The sequence below is a fragment of the Sturnira hondurensis genome, unplaced genomic scaffold (assembly GCF_014824575.4).
Source record: "Sturnira hondurensis isolate 20B ecotype Veracruz unplaced genomic scaffold, ASM1482457v3 Scaffold0007865, whole genome shotgun sequence".
In the NCBI taxonomy this organism is placed as follows: Eukaryota; Metazoa; Chordata; class Mammalia; order Chiroptera; family Phyllostomidae; genus Sturnira; species Sturnira hondurensis.
In genome coordinates this window covers 5890322-5916188 of record NW_028080496.1, presented here as the reverse complement: position 1 = coordinate 5916188, position 25867 = coordinate 5890322, and the positions used below count along the sequence as shown (strand labels likewise).

General features: G+C 45.0%; 1 protein-coding gene across 3 annotated transcripts in view; it reads left to right on the top strand.

The window, feature by feature from the left end:
- AKAP13 (A-kinase anchoring protein 13) overlaps nt 1-25867 on the top strand; it is a 226398-nt gene that overhangs the window by 72091 nt on the left and 128440 nt on the right. For all 3 annotated transcript variants that reach the window (XM_037053671.1, XM_037053672.1, XM_037053670.1), the window contains exons 3-4: nt 8499-8646; nt 20375-20671. In XM_037053671.1, coding sequence (XP_036909566.1) covers nt 8499-8646; nt 20375-20671 — 445 coding nt within the window. The remainder of the gene's footprint in view (nt 1-8498; nt 8647-20374; nt 20672-25867) is intronic.

The window sequence follows — 25867 nt, the reverse complement described above, 5'->3', positions numbered from 1 at the left end:
TATATTTATGTCAGCTCTTATCCTAAAAGTGCTTAGGATACTGCTTTGCTACAACTGTGCCTTACAAATTTGCCCTTTATTTTTCTAGAACACCCCAGTAGATTCGGCAGCACAGATGTAACTAAATGTCTTCCGGTAATTAGAGTTATGATCTTCTCCTTTCGGGATGAATTCCAGTGTAAAGAAGGTCAAGAAAGGGGCCCTTCTGGGTGCTCACAAGGATAGAGAAGCAAGAAGATGGGTACTTCTTTGAGGATTGTTAGTATTAGATGGGGTTTTGCTAGCGCCATTATATCCAGGGTTTAAGACCATTCGGATCTGACAGCTGTTTCCTCAATGATGTTGGATTCAGTCTGCAGCCTCTTCTTCCCTCTTCCCAAACACCATTCCTGTCTCTACTCACTGTGACTGTAATCCGTTTCAAACAGAATTTGGAATCAGGTGAGAGAGAACGCTTGTTCTTCTGGCCCCTTCCAATGGCCTGTCTTTGAGATGACGCTGTGTTAAACCTCCTCCCCTGACTTTTGCTCAGAATATTGTCCAGCATCTCCTCTCATTCCTACAGTACTTGATCCTCGCCTTTCATGCAGCTGCAATTACTGCTTAGCCAGTGTCTTTCTCCCTTGAATGACTGTGAGCCTCAAGCCGGCAAGAACTGTCTTACTGCTCAGCCTCAGTATCAACCATAGTACTCCACCCAAGTTTGCTCAGGCAGTGCTTAGTCAAGTGAAGGGAATGACAAGCAAGACAGACTTAATATTTGGCTTATATGTAGCATTTTGAGGTTTCTGCTGTAAAAGGGATGAGATGTGGTTTTTTTTTCCAACTTCACAGACATTAATTGAGCACTTGTGTGTATCAGGCCCTTTGAAGAGATGCTGAGAGTACCAAACGAGGTTTGGTCTCCTCCCCAGCTTCCCTGTAGAGGCCGAACTTTCAGAATGTGTGTTCCTTCCCGAGGGGATCTGTCCTGAGCTTTGAGCACATTGGGTGTGGTCGTTCCTCCCACAGAGGCTCTCTTGGTCCAGCCCTTCAAAGCCAAGTTTGAGCATCCCTCTCCTGTGCACCTGGAGGTGCTGGTGTTGATGACAATTGTAGCGCATGTCTCTGGGCACGCTGTCTGGGCGCATGTCGGTCCAGGCTCTGGGAGGGTTGGCAGCTGGAAGTACTTCCAGTACCTGGTTGATGGCACAGATAAACAATATTAAACCAAAGGCACTGCACACCTGCTTAGCCTGAATGGATGAACAACTTCAGGTTGTGGAAATGGGAACAGAATAGAAAGGGAGGTAACAAATGCAGTAATTAACCTGCTTGATAGACTGGAATAAAAGTTTTATACTACCAGTAAAAATAATGAAATAATAGAGTAAATAATACTAAGTGAAAATGTTTAAAGTAATAAAATGTTGTATTTATTTATTTAGTTAAACATCAGTGTGTGGTTGCCTCTCAGGTGCCCCACACTGGGAACCTGGCCCGCAATCCAGGCATGTGTCTTGCCTGGGAATTGAACCGGCGACCCTTTGGTTCATAGGCTGGTGCTCAGTCCACGGAGCCACACCAGCCAAGACTAAAGTAATAAAATATTTTAAATATTTTAAGGCTCATTGACTTATCAACATTAATGTTTAATATATTATTATTTGCAAATATACTTGGTACCAATAAGTCATTTGAAGTTCTTTAACTTTCATTAATCCAGTCTAGTTTTCTACCTAATTAGTTCAGATTAACAATTATACTTTGCTTAGATTGTACTTTCCCGTAAGGCTTTTGTAGTTACGGAAGGTATTAACAAGATAGTTAAAATAAAGAGAAATCTGAAATGTTTTCGATGGTGGGGAGGTAACTGGATTGTGAATCCAGGATGTGATATTTATTTTAGTTTAGCAAATGAGCTCTGTGCAAGACTCAGAATGAGAAAGTAAATATTAATTTTGGGGGGTGGCAGAAGCCTCAATAGGCTGCCAGTTTTTAACAGAAATACGGTTCAGTCTCATAATCTGGGGGTTGAGGCACTGGGATGGATAAATGGCATGTTGTGAAAAGACCCACATAAAGGCCGGAGGAAAATGAAATGGTTCTGGAGTTTGCTGCTTTTCTGTCTCCTCCATCGCCTCTTAAAAGTCAGTCCTCTCAGTGCTGCCCGTCCTTTAACCCTTGCCCCGCTGGTGCCGCTGGTCCTCTGTTCTCTGATTTCTCCTCTCCCTTGGCTGGCGTTGCCCTGTTGGTCTGCTTCTCCCGATCAGTCTCTTCCTCTTGCCCTGCCCTGGGGGAATCCCACAGTCTAGTCCTTGCCTTTCTGTTACCACGGAGAACCCATGGACTCTCGAGGCTTCTTAGCGCAGCCTGACTGGCACACGGGCCTCACCAGCCCAGACCTTTTCTGACAGCCTGTCCCGCTAACTGCCTGTTGCATATGTACTGTCTACAATCGTCCATCCTGCTGGGATAGGGAAATTGACATTTAAAGCTCACTGTCCTCTTCCTCACAACTCATTCCCTATCCATCTCCCTTAGAGAGAAGCCACCTGCTCTGTTAATGTTGCCTCGTGTTTATTCCTGTTCTGTCTTTGTCCAGTCCTCATCCGCTCACCAAACCTCATCAAATTATTTTCAACCGAATGCCGCTCTCACATTTATTTCTTTTTAAATCATCTCGCTACCATAGCAGTTTAAGTTTTGTTACCTTACACCAGGTTTTTGTGATGTTTTCCCCAAATGGTTTCCTTGTCTCTCTCTCTGTTTCCTTGTGAGGATGCTGCTTTGAGAGAAACCTTCCGAGAGTATTTGCTGCTTTTAACATGTCACACCCTGCCCCTCTCCCCCCAGTTTTCTCCCAATATAATATCACACAAAGCTGTACTTCTTTTTTCTTGCCTACTTGGGTTCAAGTATGAATTATTATTTAAAAAAATTAGAAAACAGGAAAGCATGGAGTATATTAAAAATTGGACTCAGCCACCATCAAGGGATAAGTGCTATCATAATGTTGGTGTCTCCTTTTCTTTTTTCCCAAATGTGTGTTTTGAGGGATTGCTACTCATTCTAGACAAAGGGGCTATTTCAGTGAATACAACGTGCTCTCGTGGGGCTGACATTCTGATCATAACAGTTATCATTTATTGATTGATTGATATATAATTGATGTGTAACTTGTATTTGTTTTAGGTATACAGCATAATGATTTGGTATATACGTATACAGTGAAATGGTCACCATAGTAAGTTTAGTTAACATGTCCATCACCACATACAATTAATTACAACCTTTTTTTTATTGTGATGAGATTTTTAAAAAAATTATTTTATTTATTTATCTTTAGAGGGGAAGGGAAGGAGAGAGGGAGAGAAATAGCAATGTATGGTTGCCTCTTGTGAGTCCCCTGCTGGGAACTGACCTGCAACCCAGGCATGTGCCCTGACTGGGAATCGAACCGTGATCCTTTGGTTCACAAGTCCACAGTCAATCCACTGAGCTACACCAGCCAGGTCTTTTTTTTTTTTTAAAGATTTTATTTTGTGATGAGTTGTTTTAAAGGTCTCTCTTAGCAACTTTCAAGTATGCAACAGTGTTCTTAACCCGTTAAAACTGTAGTCACTGAGTTGCGCTGTTGCATCTATTACGTATTGCATCTACGAGAACTCACATTTGTTGAGCATTTATTATGTGCCAGGCACTGCCACCAGTGCTTTACTTTCATCAATCATGTACTTCTTTTTTTTTAAATTTTTAAAAATTTTTAAAAAAGATTTTATTTATTTATCTTTAGAGAGGAAGGGAAGGGGAGAAAGAGAGAAATATCAATGTATGGTTGCCTCTCGTGAGTCCCCTGCTGGGAACTGGCCTGCAACCCAGGCATGTGCCCTGACTGGGAATCGAACCGTGGCCATGTGGTTTGCAGGCCCGCGCTCAATCCACTGAGCTACACCAGCCAGGTCATGTACTTCTTTTTGAAAAAATTTATTTATTTTAATTGTTGTTCAAGTATAGTTTTCTGTCTTTGACTCCCATCCCACTCACTGCCCCCGTGCTCCCCACCTCTCTTTCATTTCCACCCCCTTTAGTTTTTGTCCATGTGTCCTTTATACTTGTTCCTGTAAACCCTTCTTCCCCTTTTCCCCTGAAATTCTCAATCGTGTAATTCGTAAATAACCCGATGAGGTGAGTATGATTGGTGTCTTCTTCTGGGGCACAGAGAATTTAACATAGCCCAGGTTAAACGGCTACAAAGCGATGTACCACCCCGTGATGCAGGCAGAGACCCTCCTGTTAACCACTGAGGTACGCGAACAAGTTGTAAGCCCCGTTGGAGAGGTCAAGAACAGACCGATTTAAGGTGGTGATAGCGTTGAGCCTCTGTGAGCAGAACTGTGGCAGCATTGTTTTCTGTCACCTGAGCCACTTTGTACCTGCCTGGGGTTTGCTCTTCAGTTCAACAGCGAGCCCTCACTTTTGTGCCTTGTAGGCAGGGGCCCCTGCTGATTGGGCCTGCTGTGGCAAACCCCACCATCTGCTGACCTGTTCTAATGAAGTGCTGGTGATAGAGGGGTCAGGAGGCTCTTATTTGTGACATTTGCCTATTTGAGTGATAGAAAGGCCCCCGTGATGGCTGACTTCAGGCTCCCGATGCCACGTCACGGAAGGCAGAGACGCGTGCTGGGAGCAGACGTGCAGCAACACGCCGTTGTAATAGTATGCCTGCCGTGCAGATGCGACAGCTGGGCTAGAGTAATGAGGAAGTGACGAGTTCGAGTGTTTATTACTTTTGTGTTCAACAGTAATTGTAAGCTTATGTAATTTAATTTGAAATGATGGCCGCATTTACCAACCGGCTTTCAGAACCCCTGAGAACACAAAGATCACCTCTCAACACCCTGTGCAGGCTGGGTCCTGCATCCCACTGCGATTATGCTGCCGCTCATGGGGGGGGGGTCCACCCTCAACACCTGAGGGCTGGCACTGTCTTGCCATCTGAGACATCAGTGCTGTCCCTTCAGTTAGCCTTCCTCTCACAAAACGTGCCATCTCGTTTCCCTCATCTCCATCTAACATCTTGTGTCCCAGGCGTTCTGTTTTCCACCCACCCCTGCACTGTGTGGGGTTCACTTTCTCCCATCCCTCGATGCCTTTCTCTTCACCAGTTTATGTACCCCTCACTCAGTACCGTCCCCAGCTAAGGGAAGGAAGGCCTCAGACATAGCTAGTATCTTGGGGCACAGAGGGTCTGCCCGTGGGGAGTTGGGCCTCCTGGCAAGAATAAATCCTCCCTCTAAGAAAGGAAGGCCTATTCCTAGAATTCCTAGGTTAGATATAGAAGTGGAAAAAATTTCTTTTCATTTATTAACAAGTATATGTGAAGGTGATTATAGTATATTTATACAATATATATTGTGTCATATAAACGAGTTAAAGATGGGAAAACTGAGACCATGGCTACCATTTAAAGCTCTGTTTTCACTGGCAGGGAAGTAATTGGTGGCGTTTAGGATTACAGGGTTCTGTCGGGCGATCACCTGTACTTGTAAGATGGGGCCTAATGTAGACTTTCTTTTCTGTTTGTTTTGTGTCACCTGTAAGCAGAACTAATCAAGACCCTGACCAAAATTGCCAGGTTCAAGGATACATTTCTCATTAGTGAGGAAACATGGGTCATCTTTGTAAGGATAGCACGCTGTTTCCTGAGGTTAGATTATCGGGGAAATAGAGACGTAGATGCATTCTCTTCTGGGGTTGGATCAGACTGAAATTTTAATCAACAGTGTCTTGAAAATTGCCCTTGTTAGTAAGGTTAGCTGTTGTGGTTAGAAACACGACAGACTTTCTAACTGGGCAGATTGATTTACCCGTGTATTGGGTTGGGCTGGCCCCTCCTTTGGGCAGCAGAATCATTTACCGAGGGTGATCCGCAAGGAGGGTGTGATCAGTGCAACTGCCTCAGCAAAACTTATTACTTAGCTCTGTTTGTCATTTTTATTTTTTAATCACCACTCTGCATGCTTAATCTTTCAAGGCCAGCTCAAGTAATACTAGGTGTCTGGCACTTGTGCAGTAAAATTAGAGTCATGCATGGGAATAATTTTTGTTGTTTATGTGCTCTTAGCGACCTTACCGTAAGGCAGAGTACACTCCAGGGAAAAGAGGTGCTTTGATTCCACGTGCTTCTGGAATCTAAATCTCAAGTGACTTTAAAGCGATTGGGCCTTCTATGTTCCATTCTATTGTACTTTGTACTTTGGGTAGTGGGACTTAATGTAAAAAAAAAGAAAGAAAGAGAGAGAGAAAGAGAGAAAAACTATTGAACAGAGCTATGAAAGCAATTTGAAACTTACTTTTGTCTTGGGAATGAAAAAAGAGGTTGATGTTGAGAACTTTGTTAAAAGGATTTCACTTGCTTATTAGCCATTTCCCCTGCCCCCAATTAAAAGAAGGCCCCAGAGAGGAAATCCTTGATCTAAAAAAGAAAGATCTATTCTTAAAAGTCCACATTGTATATAATGTACGTTGAAGGCCGGACAGTCTCTGTGGCAACCACTCACCTGTGCTCTGTCCTGCCCATTCTAACCATAGACACTGTGTGAGCATATGGCTGTAACTGTGGTTGTCAATAAAACTTTATTAACACTGAAATCTGAATGTTTCATAATATTAGCACATTAAAGATACTTGTATTTTGTTTTTTTCCCCCAAACATCCAAAACTGTGAAATCCTTTCCCTGCTGTGAGCCATAGGAAAACAAGCAGAGGGCTGGATTTGTCCCACAGGTCATATAGGTCAGCCTGTCTGTGATCCAGGATGACACCTTAGAACTGTGATAACACCTGTTTGTCAGGCTGTAAGGGTATTTCAGTACCTTGAGAAATGGGCTCTTCTCCTGTGCTGCAGACTTGTAACTAACTGGTCATGGTTTCTCATGTCAAAGGATAGTAAAAATTTTTACCATCTTCAGTTTTTCAGAAATGTTTTCAAGAAAGGGACTTCCGTACAAATCTGAAGTGTAACTGTAGTGACCGAATTCTGTGCTCTTCCTCGTGTGAGGGTGCTTTGGAGCTTTCCGGTTCAGCGTGTGTAGTAAGTTACAGCCTCTGTGCCGTTCAGCCTGACTCCACCCATGCTGCATTCAGTGGATGTGAGCGCCTCCCGCGTATGGGGCTTTGGGAAGTGTTTTGAACTCTGTTTCCACAATCAGCCTATTGGAGCTTTTCTGTTATGGGGCTTGATCCCGGGTTTGACTGGAAGATGTTCTGTTTCCAGCGTTTGGTAAAACACTACCTCCTGCTTGATCATGCATCTGGGCTGAGCAGGTGGTGGCCACAGGGTGGCATGGTTCTCCTACCGGCCTGGCTCCCTTGCTGCCGGAATGGACAGGGAAAGGCACACTGTAAGTGATGAGAATTCTCTCCCGACTCACTGCGAAAATGGCATGGCTTTCTCTAGATTGGTTTCTCCATCGTGCATTATTAGGATTTACACAGTACTAAACCTCATTCCTTTAAACTGTTTTGTTTTGGGTTACAGCAAGAATCACATGATGTTTATGATTGGGAGAATGGTAGTTAGGACTGTATTTCATCGAACATGGCCAATTAAAAAATTAACATAGAAAACCACTAAAAGAATATTTCCAAATAATTTCAGGGCCATGGGCAAAGCTCCTGGCCCAGGATTTTTGCCGGATTCCGAGGGTTTAGTGGCAGGGGGGGATAGAGGGGGAGGTGGGATTCCAGATGGTCAGGAAACGCAAATTGGGAGAAAAGCGTCCCTCCCATCCTGAGAGATTAAGGATATTATCATTGGTGGACAGAAACAAGTTTACTGTTGTTCCTGTGGGAACTAACGCAGTAATCAATAACTACAGTACACGAGCACTCTGTGGTTTGTGTGCTCAGGACTGTAGGTCCCCCTGCCCCCACCGGCGTCAGCTGTGAAGAGAGGGCATCACCTTCCTGTGTGTGCGCCAGCGTGTGCTCTCTGCACCGCACCGTTGCCAGGCCAGCTCTGTTAGAGGCGCCCCCTCCCCTCGCTGCAGAAGGGGTGGATTAGCGTGGCTTTGTGAAGTGTAGAATCTAGGGAATTACTGCTGCAACTGGAACAAACAGGTTAAGGAAATTCTGAGTCTAGGCTGTCACTCATAAGTGTACTTCCCCCATCCTCTGACTCTTTATTGGGTTTTCCCTGAGTTCTTCTTTTTCCCCCATTCATCAAGTAAATATACCATCTGCTATCTTGTTAGTTTGCTTGTTTATTGAACCACTGGCAATAAAATGTAAGCTTTAAAGAGGACAGAAATCTTACTTGGGGGTCATTTTGTATTCTCAGTGCCTAGAGTACTTCCCAGTATGTGCTTGCTCAGTGTTTATATTTGTGTAAATCTCCTAGAATGTGGCACAGTTTAATGATACATTTGATTTTCCCTTGAAGTGGATGTTTAGTAAAGGCCGCCTTGCAAGAGGACCCTGACTCACGCAGCCTTGCTCCACCTTTTCCTCCCCAGGGCGATTGTGTTGTCACTGTCCTGCTCGCTGAAGAGGACAAAGTTGAGGATGATGTAGTGTTTTACTTGGTGTTCTCGGGTTCTACCCTCCATCACTGTACCAGTACTCGGAAGGTCAGTTCGGATACGCTGGAGACCATCACTCCCGGTGAGTATGTGAGCGGAACCTTCCCAAACCTTTACCAGTCACTGAACACTTTTATTTTGTGTTTACTAGTGTGGGGTGATGGGAAGAATGAATGAGGGTGATAGAACTATGGTCACATCTTTATTTCTCAATGCATTTTAAAATTAAGTACTGTCGTTTGTTCATACCTTGCTCGTTCCACAAAAATCTGAGCCCGACTAGAAATAAATGAAATAAAGTGGTGCCGGAAGTTAAAAGATCCAGTGGGCTCAGCAAAAATATTAATGTGGACATTTGGGGAAGACCGCAGTGTGGGCGGAAGACGAGCACGCTCCTGTGTTTCGTGGTGGGGCTGCGTGTCCAGTTCTGCACACCAGGGCGGCATCGGCAGGGGGAGACATCCCTCAGCATCTGTGAGGGGAAGACAGTCTCCAGAAAAGCCAAAGTTTTCGTAAATTAACAAGTTACAATTCATGGTGGAACGTGTACTTACTCCTTGATGCAGTTAGTTGTAAGTTTAACAGTTAGAAGGAAACTGTGTCCCTGTTAAATGGTTTTACAATGTCATTAAATTGTTGCTGTACACAGAAATGGCTGATAGAGGTAATGGCTGTCTCTTGACCTCTGCATCTGAGGCGCACTGATTCGTGTTTGGAGATGGGCTTCTTAATTGAGCTGGCTTCACAGTTAACACTTGACAGACTTTCATCAGAATACAAGAGAGGCCCATTTAGGAGGAACCTCTAAAAAGTGTTGACAGTTGAACTGTTTTTCTTTAGAGAATGAAATGGATTTAATTTTTATTGCAACATTTCTTTTTTTAAAAAAATATTTTATTTATTTATCTTTAGAGGGGAAGGGAAGGAGAGAAGAAGAGAAACATCAATGTATGGTTGCTTCTTGTGCATCCCCTGCTGGGAACTGGCCCCTGCTGGGAACTGGCCTGCAACCCAGGCATGTGCCCTGACTGGGAATCGAACCGCGATCGTGTGGTTCACAGGCCCGTGCTGCAACATTTCTTTACTAGTGTTTTTCTATAATACTGGTTGCACTTTATTGAAATAGATGATATAAAAAATTATTCAGTATCTGGTCTCGTCAGTATTGGATCAGATTGCCAGTTTTTCTTGCTGTGCCATTTTATATAAATTAACTTCGTATCTGATACCTGCCAAATTCTGGAAATTATGCCACCTTCGAGAATTGGGATTATGACAGTTGATGAAATCTGTCTTTATCCTTATACTTTTTCAAAGTACAGGATTTAAAGGTTCTTGGCAATTCTGTGACTATCCCACCTCAAATTTTAAGGGATAGGAAATTTAACAAGGACTTCAGGACAGATACTGATTTCTTTTCTAAAGAGGATCGAGTGTCCATCTTTGTAACTGAAAGCCGCAGTCCTCTTGTTTCCGGTGATGTAGATCATGCCAGAAGGCTGGTCCGGAGGTGAGGGCTGCTCTCCAGCAGGTGCCTGCGCTATTGCCGTGCCGAACATTCATTATGTGGGGGTGAGGGTCAGGGGCAGCTCCTCAGCTAGGTGGCATCTGGGCTCTGATAGGAGCCCAGGAAATGGAGGAAGGTTTTATAAAATTATTCCTTCCTGAATTATAAACACTTTAGCAGTTAAAGTTTAGGGGTGGGGGGAGGGAGAGAGACAGTGTGTGTGGGCAGGGGTGGGGGAGAGCAAGAAAATACCATCTGTGAGGCAGATACAAGTAGTTGTGAGAGAAAGGGCAGATGTGCCCTGGCTGTGCTCCCCAGTCACAAGTACCAGCAGAGCCAGCCTCTTGGTGGAGGGGACGTGCCCCCGTAGCTCCTTCACTGCTGGCAAGATGCTTATGTTAGGGCGGCTGCAGGCACTTAGTCTCCTTGGATTTACAAACCTACTGTGCTTGTATGACAGCCCAGAACTCTCGGTTTGTACCTGATCCCTATATATTGCCTCCTGCCTGCCTTTTGGAGCTCCGGCTCCTGTGTCTTCTTTGGCTTTGGTTCTAACACCTGTTTGATAGGTCTCAGTACCCGGTCTTTTTCAGCATGACCCATATCTCAGGGTCCTTTTTGTACTTGGGGACCCCTGTTCCCTTGTCCTGCCGACCCCAGCCAACCAGAATGGATATTGTACTCTGTCGCTTTCCTCTAATTTGATCCAAATCCTCAGAAATCATTCTTGACCCATTTGCCTCGGGCCCGAAGTCCTACTATAACCCCTGCCTTCTCCTTTATTTTCTAATAATCAACTCTCTTCTCCCCTTTGGTTATGATCTTACCCACTTCCCCTGTTCTCTGTCATGCGACAGGCCCAACGACATGTCCCCTGTGGCCCCCCCCCCTAGTTGTCTGGGCCATGCAGCTGCCCTCTTAGGTTTAGTCAGGCTGCTGCTCTGAGATGCCTGATCACAGCAGAGGCGACAGAGGGTTAGAGTCCCTGAAGGACCCTCTCGTACAGGCAAGCCAGGGGAAGAGTAAGGCAGCGTGGTGACGTGTGCCTCTGAGGCCCCTAGTTGGTGAGTCGGCTGTGCTAGCTGTGTAAGCCCAGGCGATTTCTGAGTGGACTCCCTCGCTCTGCTCCTCATCTGCGAGGTTTTCCTGTTCACTTGTCTCTCTGAGCTGCTACACCTGCTGCAGTAATTTGTGAGAGGGTAGGAATGGGGGACTTGGGGGGGGTAAGTTAGTTGCGAATGTCTCGTTCATGTCGTGGAATTAATATCTTAGTCTGCACTTCAGCTGCCTTAAGAAGCCTATTTTTATGGACATCTTACACTTGGTCCTTACCTTCCTTCAGGTCTACTCAGGTATCACTTTTCAACCAGGCCTTTTCCTGCCCACCTTGTAAATGTACAACTCCCCGCTCTCCGTATTCCCTGTCCCTTTTTCCGCTTCGTTTTTCTCCAGGCACTCACCAACTTTTACCACATTACATATTTTATTTATCTTGTTCCTTATCAGCCTCGACTGAAGTATCACCTTCACGCAGGCATGGATGTTTGCCTGGGTCGCTCACTGGCGTGTGCTAAGAAGGCTTGTTCCAGGAATCCCTGTCGTGGGACGGAGCAGCTTTCCCACTGGGTCCAAATTCATCCCGAGTTCTCAGAAGCCGTTCTTCTAGAAAGGTCGTGCGCGTGTGTGGGCACACAGGTCCACTTGCACGTGTCTGCACACATACATGCGCCCTCTTCCTTTGGAAAAAATGCAGAAGGAGGCTCTGCCTTTGTTAACTGAGTTCCTGGCTTGGGCAGGGGTCTGTGGCCTCTCCAGCGCCCCCTTTGGTGATTTCTATGTGTCATTTAGCTGGATCGATGGCCTCAGGTTTCCTGTCTGCGGAGGGCAGCGACAGATCAGCCAAGTCCCTTCATGGGAATTCTGTACTTTCTTTGTCCATCCCAGTTGCCGGACAGATGCGCATTCTGTTTGCAGCTGCTGTTGCAGCCGCCTCCGCTGAGAGGGGCGTCTCTCCCACCTCACCACTCCCGTGTGGGACCGCTCTGCTGTTCCTGGTCACTGGGGCCGGCTGCCGGGAGGAAAACGGCTTTGTGTCTCGTTCTTGTCTGCTGACTCTGGCTTTCGTTTGCCTTTTCTATGTGTTTTGCGATATTTTAGATTTTCCTAAAACCAGATGATTGCTTGACCTTCCAAAGGCAGCTACTTACTGATGTTAGTCTGTAACCTTTTGTTTGGAGGTGAGAATGACACGTTTCTAAATTATCTCTTTAAAAAAAAATGCTTCTTTGACTTCAGTTACTGAGGTTATTATTTCTTCCATTTTCTCACTGTTTTTGCATGTTGTGAGAAGCTTATAACGGTGTATGTGTTTAATTATGAAGAAGTTGTAAAGGCTTTTAAAAGTAATCTTTTCTTGACTTACTGCCATTGAGAGGCTGAAGACATATGGTTCCCCCCTTTTAACACAGTGTTTTCAGACAGTAACCTATTAGGGGACAGTTAGGTGGAGACTTTGTTTTTCTACTTTATCTGCCTTTGAATTGTTTGAATGCTTTAATAGCGAGCATGTTACTTTTTTTTCTAATTTTTAAAAATATTTATTTATCTTTAGAGGGGAAGGGAAGGAGAGAAACATCAGTGTATGGTTGCCTCTCATGCGTCCCCTGCTGGGAACTGGCCTGCAACCCAGGCATGTGCCCTGACTGGGAATCGAACCACAGTTCTTTGGTTCGCAGGCCCATGCTCAATCCACTGAGCTATACCAGCCAGGGCGCGAGCATGTTACTTTTAACATATATAGTAATTTTTAGTAAAAGGACTTGGAGACTGTTCAAAAACAGTGTTTTTTTTTTTTTGAAAATAAGGTTATCTTTGTACTAATTAACACTAGACAAAGACAACCAAGTTTTATTTTTTTTTTAAATCAACATTCAAAGTATCCATGAATTGCCTGAAATGGAAATACATCTCTAAAAGCAAAAGGTGCTGCCTTGGTATAAATGAAAATATCTCATTTTTTTTCTTTCATATAAAACAAATAAAACAAATCCAACTCCGAATCTCATTTTAACCAGACAGTGATTTTCCTCTATAGCTGAAGCTGAGATTTTTTTCTCTTCAGACCGACACAGGACTGGGAAGTAATGCAAGCAAACCTGAGTATTCTTGGAAGATAATTTAGAATGGAAAACAAGGCAGGATGTTTGGGGGACGCTGCATATTGTTTCTGTGCAAGGCTTTGGGCAGACTTACCTCCCTGAAGAAAAATGAAGTCTTTTTTCAGCACGTCTGTTAAATACTTTTAGAATTCACAGCAAGGGTTCTCCTGTTTGGCAGGAAAACTACAAACACTCAGTGACCCAAAATTTGACTTAGTTCTATTGTATTTTTCTTTTCTTTTTCACCTATCAAAGGGAAGATAATAAGTAAAGTTGTTTTTCATTTAAAAAAGAAAAGAATGTATTTACCACGATCAGAAGTGCTTTGGGGCATAATTAAAAATCAGGGCTCCCCGCCCTCATCTTAACGAAGGGTCCTGGTTATACCTCAGCATCTCTCCGTTTTTGTGACCCAAGCTCGGTTACTGGCAAAAATGTACTCTTTATATGTGAGGCAGAGATATACATCTCCAAATACATGGTATGATTGTGGCATTAAAATTTTGTGGGATGGGGCAAATAGAGAACGTTGTCTAAAAAACTCTTTTTTGGGAAGGATGACACTTGAGTAAAAAGGTTGAGAAACACTGCTTAGCGTAGAGACTGGAACTTAGCAATCCGACTTTTAGCATTAATTAGCCGAAATGCACACAGTGCGATTCCTGTGCCTGCTCTCCTGCCTTGCCCAAATGTTCACATATGAACAGAGACGTTTCACTCACACAGAATATCTGCACATCTGTCCTTCAGCCGCCAGAAACCTGCAGTAGGTGCACGCGTCTGCACACAATCCTCTCCCCTGGTAGAGTCTGGGTCTCTGAAGACCGGAGAAGAAAAAGACGCTGGATTCTTACACCGTACTTTGGTGGCAAACTGAAGTAGTGAAATATATTGCTTTTGCATTTTCCGCCACTAACTGCTAATGCTGCCTTTCTGTTGGAGGTGGTCCGAGGGGGGCGGGGCTGGGCGGGCCCAGCAGGCACTTGCAGGGCTCCTTCTTGGGGGTGGGGGTGGGGGCGGGGACGGTGGTGGTGGGGGACAAAGTCCCAATTGTTTCATCCTCAAAAGAGAAGGCCGGGATAGGATGTGTGCCACTTTTAGCCTAATAGGAAATGAAGTAATTCTTGGGTCATGCTTCAGCAGTTTTGTTTATCTGTAGCAATATTTTGTTTCCATGGGAATGGGTGCTTCATGGAGTGATAAGGAGCCTGTGGAAAAGCTATCTCAACCTCAGAGCACACACCTCCTGACCTGCGAGCTCAGGTTTGGATGAGGCGCTTTGAAGAGACCCATCAGCAGTTAATTTTTTGTTTCTCACCAACACGCCCCTTGTTGTGTTTCTGCTTATTCTGTATTTGTCGCCCTCCCCTTAATTTTTTTCCGATCTGCAGTGCAGAGGCATGCTGGGCTGTGCTGCGGAAGCTCTTTGTAGAAAATTAGGGATCTGTTTTCCTCCAGTGAGATGAACAGAAGCATTTAATAGCTAATACTAGTAACAACTAAAAGTTCTAGATACCTGTGTTATGCCAGGTGCTTTGTGTACTAGCATCTCTAATCTTTCTAACAATCTGGACCGCTGCTGGGGGTGGTGTGCTTTCGTGCACAAGCCAATGGGCTTTGTGGTTGTGTGACTTTTCCAGGAAGACCCCAGTCATCACCGGAGGGTGAGATTCAGACCTAGAGTTTTCTGAGTCTCCAGCTGCCTGCCAGCATGCTGTGGGACTCTCCACATCTACTCCATTCAATTAAGAACACATCTCACTCACCCCATAATTTGCTTTATATTTGTTTTGAATCAACTGGACCCGATTATGGGATAAATTCAAAGGCAATTTAAAAATTGGAATTAAAGTTCAGGTATGTTTCTTTAACAGTTTATCTCTCTTTTTCCCCCCTCTCTAAATTCCCTGGGCGTACCTCCTTTAGAAGAAGCTCAGCCAGTTTTTTCAGAACTTCCCTTTTCAAAAAAGACTTGTGATTTTTATTTTCCTTGGTTACCATAAAATTGAGCGGGAAGGAAAACACCATGGAATTGGCCGAAAACCTTACTGCTTATCTCTCCATTGCAGCTTCTGTTTTCACATAAAAAAGAAGTTAAATGGTGGTGATTGTATTGAATTGGACATAGTTCCCCATCTCATGTCTTTGCAGTATAGATGTCGACACCGCTAATACCTTGCACTTCGTCTGCACAAAGGCAGTCATAAGGCTGACGGCCCCTGCAAGTATCCGTGTCTCTAGAGCTGATTTATGGTAGCCAGAGGCCTTAGGTGTGCCCGTGCAGTGATTTTAGTTCTATCGCTAAGTCCATTCTATATAGCCTTGTTTTTAAAACGTTGATTTTTTTCCTCCTCTAGATGCTTCATCTGAAAGGTTGTAAGGATTCAAAAGTAATCTTAATCATTTGAGCCTAATAGAAAACATTACCGTGAGAGAGGAAAGCAACCTTGTGTGGTTGATTTCCAGGCTGCAGGGTGAGGTGTGTCGTTCTGGGTCAGTAGGAACTGTTCCAAATGACTCTAAGCTGAATAAAGACTAATCCAAGAGACCCTCAGTCCTCCATTCCTCTTTTCATCCTCAGTTTTTCTCTTGACAAAGAAGCCTATAATCATATCAAACAGATTCCAGATTTGTGTCCTCGTTCTCTTAGGATGATTCAGAGTTTCTCCTTTAGATTGTGAGTTCATGCCTGAAGGGGAAATACTGGGCTGACCATGGGGTAGCTTCTCCTGCATCCCTGTTTCATGGCCTTCCCTGACATTCTGCATCTTCTCGCACACAGTTTTGTTTTCACTTCACACAAAACACAGCTGGCGATGGTTCACCCATTCGCCCTCCCACCTTCTAACAAGTAGTCCTGCTAAAGCAGCAGAAAGAGGTACGTGTGCCTACGTTGCTAAACACTTGGGCTTGTACACGCGTATAATAACCCTCGTCGTCTTCAGTTTCTCTCTGCCTGGTTGGTCCCCACCCTGTGCTGGCCAAGGAAAGAGTCGTTCCAATGATTCCAGGCAGATTTCTGCGCAGATACCTTGCTTCTGTACTTTTTAGTTTCGAGTTAGGTTGTATTGCTTCACCATGGCTCTTTGCTCTGTGTGTATGTGTGTGTGTGTGTGTCTGTCTGATGATGTTGAAGAACTGGAATATGGTGCGAACCGTGTGTATATCCAGGAGGTGATGGATAGTGCAGTGAATGGTTTTCACTTGTAGTGACAGTGTGGCTCCCTTTCAGGTTTGAGGTCTCAGGTTTCTCGCCTTTGCACAAGCTTGGGGGAAGGAGGCTAGTGGCGGAGAACCTGGACCCTTTACATGGGTAGGGGCAGCAGACAGTATCACTTTAGGTTAGTGGAGTATCTGGTGTCAGGCCCTCAAGTTTAAGTTTTGAAAACAGTTCAGTTTGGATCCCAGATTATACACATTACTACTATCAAATTGAGAAACCTGTGGTTTTTGCTTTTATTGACATTTACTTACATCTACCTCAACAGACTGGCAGGAATTTATAAATTAGTTTAGTCCTGAGTAAATGGGAAAATGCTGTAGTTATTGCTTAGATTCATAAGTGAGAACAACATTTTTACCTTACATTAGTTCTTCTGACTGAAGTATATATTGCTACAACTGTCTACCTATCTATCCTCCTACCTACCTACCTGCTTACACACCTACCTACTATTTATCTAGCCAACTACTGATGTGATTTAACTGAAAATCACATGAGGCTATTATGCACGTTGTTCTGGGAAAGAGATTTAAAGAATTTGGAGGACTCTTCGGAGTTACAGCTCTTCCCTTAGGAGACTGTGAGATGATCCGGTTTTAAAAGTGGAGGAGAGGTCGCCATGCACCTCAGGCCACATAGCTAATAAGGAAGAAAACAGATTTAAACTCAGGTCTTTCCTACCTCTAAGCATCTGGACATAGCCAAGTTAGTACCTTCCTGAAACTGTGTTGTGGGAATTATTTCATCCCTTGCACTTACCTTCTGCTTCCATTTTTTTTCTTTTTGAAACTTTCCTTTTCCTGGAATTTCTTCTTAACTTCTTCTGCCTTCTCATCTTCTGCATGGTGAAACGCACCGGCATCTACATCAGGACGAGCCATGGAGCCTGTAGAGGCTGCTCAGTCTGCTCGGGATGATGAAGCCGAGGCCCAGGGCAGCAGGGGTGGCCTGAGGTCACATAGCTCACGAGCCTTTTAGCCAGGATGGAATATCGTGTTTTTATTCTTACCCTCTTCATTCATCCGCGCTCCCCATATTTCCTTTTGAGCTATTCTTCTACCGTAAATACTGGGCGCAGAGGGGGACTCTGGAGCAAGGAAATGGGCCTAAATTCTAATTCCGCCTTTTAAGAGATTCATAACGTTGGGTAGATTACTTAATATTTTTGTGCCTTGGTTTCCTTACCTAGCAAGTGGGGAAGATGATAGTATCTGCGGGGAAGGGTTGTTAGTGAGGAGTAAGAGAACTGTTATTTGGAAAGCTCCGAGGATAGTGCTGGGCCCAGAGCGAGAACCGTGTGTGTGTTAGATTGGGTGAGGCGGAGACTGCGCATCCCCGTTCTGAGGGTCGCAGTGACGTGCCCCTGGGAGCAGGAGGGCCTTTGTGACGTCCTCCCACTTTTGCCCACAGGTGGGACGCACTGCTTTTCTCCCACCAGCAGCACTGTTTGTGTTTCTTACAGACCCGCTCCACTTTCACATACTCTGCAGTTTCTGCAGCTTGTTTGATTCCCCTTACGGACTGTCAGCCTCCGAGGGCTGAAACTCTTCCTGTCTCCATCTTTACCTTCCAGTCAGTTCCCCAACTGGCTTTCACAGAACAGTTGTCAAGAAACACTTCCTTTCTGCCAGAAGCATACCCAAGCCCACGACTCTCTGGATCAGTTACCTTGTTTCTGCGGACATGGTTGTCTTAGGTAATTTGGCTGGCTGCCTTTCAGGGAAGATTAAGAGTTTTTTCTAATTTTACTGCATATATTATATAAATTCATGCTATAAATATTTCCATCTATAATATTTATATATTCATTCATTCATTCATTCATTCATTCCTTTATATGAAGGGAAGGGAAAGAGAGAGGGAGAGAAACATCGATGTGAGAGACATTGATGTGAGAGAGAAATATCAGGAGTTTGCCTCTCATATGCGCCCTGACCTGGGACCTTAACACACCGTCCGACTGGGGACTGAACCCACAACACAGGCGTGTGCCCTGACTGGGAATGGAACCGACGACCTTTTCAGGATGATGCCCCATCAACTGAGCCACACTGGTCAGGGCTCAATTCAAAATATGTGTTGAGTTGAAATGCGCGCGCGCGCACACACACACACACACACACACACAGGGTGCTTCAGTTTCTTACAGCCTTCAAGGAAATAATTCAGCTTGGAAGGCAGTGAGAGTATCTGGTGGAGTTGAGTGTTTGTGTGGAGACCGATCTCGGTGGTCCATGAACCTGTTATTCTTTGTTATTTTTGCCTAATAGTCGTACTGGCTTCTCATTCCAAGTATTGGGCTCCTTTCAGGCAGGAACAAAGCTCTGCCTTCCTCTTTTGTTTATAAGCAATGTGGCACAGAACTCTCTGTCATAATGTAACAGGCCCTGTCCTTTGGCATCAGACTTGAATAATGGACCCAGCTTCTTAACCTGTGTAACCGTGAGGCCTCAGTTCTCTCGTCCATTACGTGAGGGCAGTACCTACCTCCTGAATTTACTGTGTAGAGAAAATGCCTGGTGTGTCATAGGTACTGGTTAGTAAATACGTGCTACCACTCTAAAATGACACAGCAGTGACAGGTTCCTTTTGTTACAGGGTAAAGGGCTTGTGGAGGCCACCGGGGAAAAAGCACGTGGAAAATCAGTTTACTTCTTATTCTTATTGGAAACATGGAAACAAAAATACCATTTTCTCTTAAAGACAGCAGAAAGCTTGGTTTGTTCTGCCCAAGTCTGAAATCTCCGCTGGCCTGTGCTCTCAGCACTGGAAGCCAGCGTCACAGGCCACGGAGAGCGTTCCCAGGGCCTTACTCTGCCGTGGACTGGAAGCCCCTGCGTGTGGGCGCACTCATTGGAGCTGTGGTACACGGGTACCTGCGGTTCATCAGGCCAAGCAGCAAAAACATTAGCTCCATTTTCTTCTCATCAGAAAGATATGTTCTGGTAGAAGAACGACGATCGCGAAGTTCTAGTTGAGACCAGTGTCTGAAAGTTGAGAGCAAACTATTTCAGTAAATATGCTCTGCATATTGGAAACACTTAATTTGGGGAGGATGAAAATCCACAGGAACGTCTGATTCCCCAGCAAGGCCTCACCCACAGAAACGGTGCTGTGAAAGCGTCCTGGTTCTACGCAGGTAGAGAGCTCTTTGGGGTGGCGTGCAGGTCGCTGCCTCCTGCCGCAGTTCACGAGGTCTCTGCCCGCCTGTACCGTGGACGCCACCGTTGTTGGCGTGCCTCAGCTGGGCTTCTGGCCACGGCGTTGTGTCGCCCCTCTGAACCAGACATTCCATTGATGCCTTAGTACCTTGTGGGAAAGAAGCTGTACCTGAGAGCGGAACTTGTTTTCCTGGCCGTGGCTTGCTAGTAATAGTTGAGTGAGATCACGTAGTTTTCTACTTTTCAAGGTGCTTTATTTGATCGATTGTATTGTGATTAGAAAGCAAGTGCTGAGGAGCCTTTAAAATTCCTCTTATGTAGCCAGTATGAGTGACCTTCAACCCTGTTGTGTTTTCTGATCTAAAATTCAGTTAGTGGGTATTAGACTTCCTACTGTACACAAATCTTACAAGAGCCTTGAGCTTCCATTCTTTTAGTTTGCTCAAATTGAACAGCTGTAGTTCAGATACATTGCAATATGCAGAGACTGTTCCATGGCAAACAGTATGCTATATGCACGGTGACAACCGAGACATAAAGTTGTCGGCTCTTTGTTAAGGGAACTACTTTGTATTTGCAAACCGTGAGCTGGAAATGGAGTTTTAAGCAGCTTGGAAGATTGCTGTCAGAGCTAAGAAAGAGGGGCTTCTTTTAGGAAGGGGAACTTGGGCGGCCGACAAGAAGAGCCGAGAGGGCCCACAAGGGGCCCTTTTGCTCGGAGGACTCTAATCTGTCTTCTTTGTCCCACGTGTCTCCCGTAGGTCACGACTGCTGTGAGACCGTGAAGGTACAGCTGTGTGCTTCCAAAGAGGGCCTTCCCGTGTCCGTGGTGGCGGAAGAAGACTTTGAGTTCATCCAGGATGAGGCTTATGATGCAGCCCAGTTCCTGGCAACCAGTGCTGGGAATCAGCAGGCCCTGAACTTCACCCGCTTTCTTGATCGGTCAGGACCCCCATCGACAGATGTGAATTCCCTTGACGAGAAGGTGGCCCTGGCATTCCGGCACCTGAAACTGCCCGCAGAGTGGAATGTCCTGGGGACAGATCAGACTTTGCAGGGTAAGAACTTTAAAAAGACCCACAAACATATGTTGAGTGTAGAATACTTAAGTTTTTTGGATGGGGCTGCTTTTATGTAGTCATTGCCATCAGGTCTTCCCCAGGGGCTGAATACATGTCTCAGTGACTGTAACCAAGTGGCTTTGATGGCGTTTCTCCTGGGTTCTGCAGCTGAGCTGCCAAACCTGCTCCTGCAGGGCAGTGACCCGAGAGGGAGCCGCCGTAGCCAGACCCCTCTTGTTCACTGCAGGGAGCGGCGGAGGGAGGGCCTTTCTGTGGGTCTGGTTTCAGGCTGATTTCTCGAGTGTGGAAAGGGGCCCATCCTTCATGAGGAGAGCAGGTGGATAACTCTTCATACATACCTTTTTTGATATTCATTGATCAAAGACAGGTATTCTGAAGTTATCTACAGAGTCCGTGAAGCTGGAGGAAAGGAATGAGAGTGGGGGGAGAAGGAGAGCAGGCTGAGCTCGGAGACACCTGGCACTTCTGTTTGTTTTCTTTTTTAATTGTTTTTCTGTGTGTGTAGTTTGTTTGTTTGTTTCTTTGTTGTTGTTATTATTATTTTTTAAGCTGACACTTTTCAAACCAGGTTATTTTCACTCTTATTTTACCGGCTTTCCATAAGAGGTCACTGAAGGAAGGCCTCCGTTTTTTAAAAACACTGATGTAATGGGATCTATTTATGTCCCTCTGAGTCAGATAGGGGTTTTCCCACATAATTTTTCTTGTGGGAGATGACATCTACTGGATGTCATGGTTTTTTATATATATATATACATACATACACATGCATACACATATTTAAATGAAACAGTGTATACCTGGAGTCCATAAATACATTCTCTTTCCCTCCTGAGTTCAGATGCAGTTGAAAGATGTAGGAGTTAGAGATGAAAATGTTTTTTCTGTTACTGATGAAAGCTGCCTTGGAAGACTGACGTTAGGCCTCCTACATGAAGGTTTGCTGTCTTTTCTAAAGAGCTGGACAATACAGGACTTCCCTTCCATCTCCACCCGGCTCTGCTCACTGTGTATTTAGGGAGAGCAGACCAGAAGGCACCGTCTCTGCGGGTAGCAGGTCCTGAGCAGAAGTGCCCAGAGGGCGTGCTCCGTCCCTGCTCCCACAGACAGACCCATCGAGTGAACATGATCTTCCTCCCATGGGCAATGGGCGAAGGGGTATTTGCCACCTTTGCTTCTCTTACATCCACTGAATTTAACAGGACCAGAGCAGTCTCCTGCCCAGGCGACTACAAAAGAAAGTACAGACTCTAAAATCAGGGAAGAAAGCATTGGCCCTTTTCTGTTCTCTTGCTATTACAGTGTCCAGCAACCCTCTACACTGCCAAGACCTAGAGATCGCAGTGTCTGCCACTGTACTGGGCACGAGCACCTTTCCAGAAACCTGAGGATGGGGCTCACTCCCTCGGCCCTACTGTTTCTGTGTTCGTGCGGGAATGGTGGTTCTGATTGCCATTTATAAGTGGTCAAAATGGATTGCATTGGTTATTGGTGGAGCTTTTATGGGTTTTATTTTTGTTTGTTTAAAGAAGGTACAGGAGTTGGATGGTTTGTTTATGTTGCCATGGTTAACAAGAAACGCAGTTCGCCGTTGAATAGCACGGCTTTGAACTGCGGAGATCCACTTACACACGTACCTTCGGTCCACGGCTGGGAGTCCACACACACAGAAGGCTGGCTGTGCGAACAGTTGGTGCCCCCAATCCCCCTGTTGTTCATAGGTCAACTGCGTTAGAAAAAGCACAGGTCTGGGACTTTCGGCACATCACTTCCTCTCTCTGGTCTTGGCTTCCTTGTGTTTAATAGGGAACTGGCCGGCTTTAATATTTTTGTGGACTTTCCATGTGCCTCTTAAGTTTCTGTTGTATAAAATTGCCCAAGCAGTGCTAGCTAGCACAGGCCAAATCAAATTTGGACACTTAAGGAGATGCATTGAAACCACAGTAAGGTACCGTTACACACCTCCAAGGAAAGCAAAGATTAAAAGTAGCGAGTGCTGGCAAGGAGGCAGATCATCTCACGTATTGCTGTGGGGGCTGCAGAACGACACCGCCACTCCAGAAGGCAGGCTGGCAGGTTCTTGTCAGGTTAAATGTGCGTTTACTACGTGACCCGGGAATCCTACTTTCGGATATTAATCCTAGGTTCTTATATTAACTCAAAAAAATCTTTGCACTTATGTGCCTATGGCAGCATGATTTATAGTCACCAAAACCTGGAACTAAGCCAGATTTCTCTCCCTGGGTGGATGTATAGGCAAGCTGTGGTTCATCAACACGGTTGAGTATTACCCAGCATTAAAAATGATTGACATGTGCAATGGGTATCTATTTCTAAAAACTTTGATGCACTTGAAATGTATTGTGCTAAGTAAAAGAAGTCAGTTTCCAGAGGGTATTTAGCATATGACCTCACTTATGAGGTATTCTGGCAAGGGCAAAATTACAGGCACAGAAACTAGACCAGTAGCTGCCCCAAGTCTGGGAGTGGAGGAAGGGCTGACAGGAGAGGGGTGTGATGGGGGAATTCTCTGGGGGTTGGAATGGGTTTGCATTTTGGTGGTGGTGGTGGTTATAAGAACATATGTATGTGTTCCAAATCATAGGATTGTACACCCCACAAAAGCGAATTTTGTACGTAAATTAAAAATAATTAAAAGAACAAAAGAAAAATTAACAAGTTAGATGTGTACTTTGTAAGGTGAAATGCATGGAAGGGTCTTGATTATACTTGCCTTAGAGCCAACAACTGGGATGTGGAATCTGATTTCAGGGCTAGCTTCTCATTCTACAGTTTGAACTGTGTTTGTGGGTTAGAATCTATAAACACTGAGTGTTTTAAGGGCAGAGCAGCTTCAGGTAAGAGGCGCTTGCTTGCTCTTGAGGGGTGAACGTTAGAGGAATGTTGTTCTCCCATTGCATTGTACATCAAATACTTTTAAAAGGTACTTAAAGGAGAAAGGTATGAAGTAAGCTGTTGCCTGGGATAATACTGTGGGTAAATAGGACACCTTGTTTCGTAACAGGGACTGCTTGCTGTTGAAAGTGAGGATGTTTACAGGTGTTCCAGCCTAATGCTTGTACAAAGGAATCACGTAAGATGTATGTTTAATCCTCGCACTAATTGTTTGGATGCAGAGCGCTTTAATTTTTTTTCCTCTCAGGCCAGTGGCTCTTTTTAAAATAGCTCGAATTTCTCCTATGGAGAAAATACATACGGGCCTGCAAAAGTGTACGCGTAATTTCAGGGATTCATGGCCTCCTTGAGCTGCAGGAGTGAACATGACCTTAACTCCTGGTTTGGATTTGATATTGTAAAATGAAAAGAACATAGGCAGCGGAGTCAGTTTGTTTATATCTTGGTGCAAGAAATTGTGCAAAATGCTCACCTCTTTGTTTCTCGATTTTTCCATGTATGAAATGGAGGAAAATATATTTGGATAGTATGTGCCAGTTAGCAAAGCTATTCATTCTGAATACACCGGGACCAATACACAGTAACCTTGTAGAGACAAAACTTTGAGGTCTGGTGAGGGAAAGTAACATGTCTTATAAAAGGATGGAACAGGGCAGCAGAAAAAGGAAGGACTTTGACTTGACGCATAACGAGACGGTATTTCTTTTGCTTTCACTTAGCTTCTCAAGTTGATCCTCACTTTAAGATGAGCGAGAGGGGGTTTGTCCATGTTGGTTCTGACAAGGTTCTTTCATCTGTAGCTATGTAAAGCAGCCTTGACACTGGACTTTCTGCCTTGGTTCTGCCTTACATGCAGTAAGGGTTCATCCGGGTGGAGGGTTGATAGTGGGGTAAAGATGTCTTCCCTCTCGGTTACCAACTCTCACTTAGTTATTTTAGCTTTTAAGTGCCTTGGGGGTTAGTGAAAATGATGAATTAAGGTGTTTTTTCCCCTGAAAGAACCCGGTACAGTGGCCGTCAGCATACCTCTTGGGTAACAGCTTGGGACCATGGAAGACTTGCTCCGAAGAAGACAAGGAGGAGAAACAGTCCCGGGGGGAATCGCGTTCTTCCCTAGGCATGGTGTTGTGTGACTAAGTGAAAAGGAGATCTGATCCTCTTTGGGGTGGGGTTTCTCCCCCTAAGAAATTGGGGTGGAGAGAAGGATGAGCCAGGTTTAAGAAGGCTAAAAACAGCCCGTGCATCTCCGCTCCGTGGGTCTGATGTTGGTTAATGGAGCTTCAGCTGTAGGAATTTGCCCTTTTAGCTTCCATGCCCCTTCCAAATTGTCCCGTAGCTTTGCATGGACATTTTTTCTTAGCTACACTCACTAGTGTTTGCGTATTTTTCGGCTGTTATAGCTTATAAAAAAGGAAAATAAAATATAGAAAGACTGCTAAGGGATTTTTTTCCTTCGCAGAGAATTACTGTCTTCGTTCCAAGACGAGCAGTTTCTAGTAATAATAGCAGGACTTGAGCCCCACAAGCTTTTGTGGTCTGTCACACCTTGATTCTGTCCCAAGATCACACCTGTCATTTTTCCGAAGCCCGTTTCTCACACTGGCCTCTTGTTCTCCGTCCCCATGGGGTTTGAGAGGTCCCACGTCATGTGGGACCTCAGGTGTACCTGAGTGGCGGGGCAGAGGAGTAGGAAGGATGGTGATTTTGGAATCTTAGAGATTCAAAAATTGCTGTGAGCCGGGCCTCTGGGTGGATCGATGGGGTAAGAAAAGTACACGTGGGTTTATGATTACTCTATTGTTCACAGAACTTGGAGCGTTTCGCTTACTCAGAAAGTCTGACAGTTTGAAGAAGCAGCAGCCATACAACATCTCATCACGGCTGAATGCCCGCTGGGCACACAGCTTTCTCTGCAGATCTGGGCGAATGTGCGTGGGAGGGGCTTCCAGCCTATAAGCAGATAGCGAGTGGGGCTTAAGACATTTCCTGCTACCTTCTCTGGGGGGAGAAGCTGGGGCCACGTAGGGATCTTTCCAATTGAGCACGGTTAAACAGGAAAACCAGCCAGCCAGCATGTGGCCTGTGGAGTAACGTGACGGCGTAAAGGAAATGGAAAAGTATCGTGAGTGTTCAGATGGAAGGCTCTCTGAGTATAATTGTCTTTAAGAAAACCAAAGAAAAATTTAGAAGAGATTTTCCATTCATCCTCTTTAAAAAATGGAGGAAGGCTGACCTGTAATGAAATTAGAGAAGGAA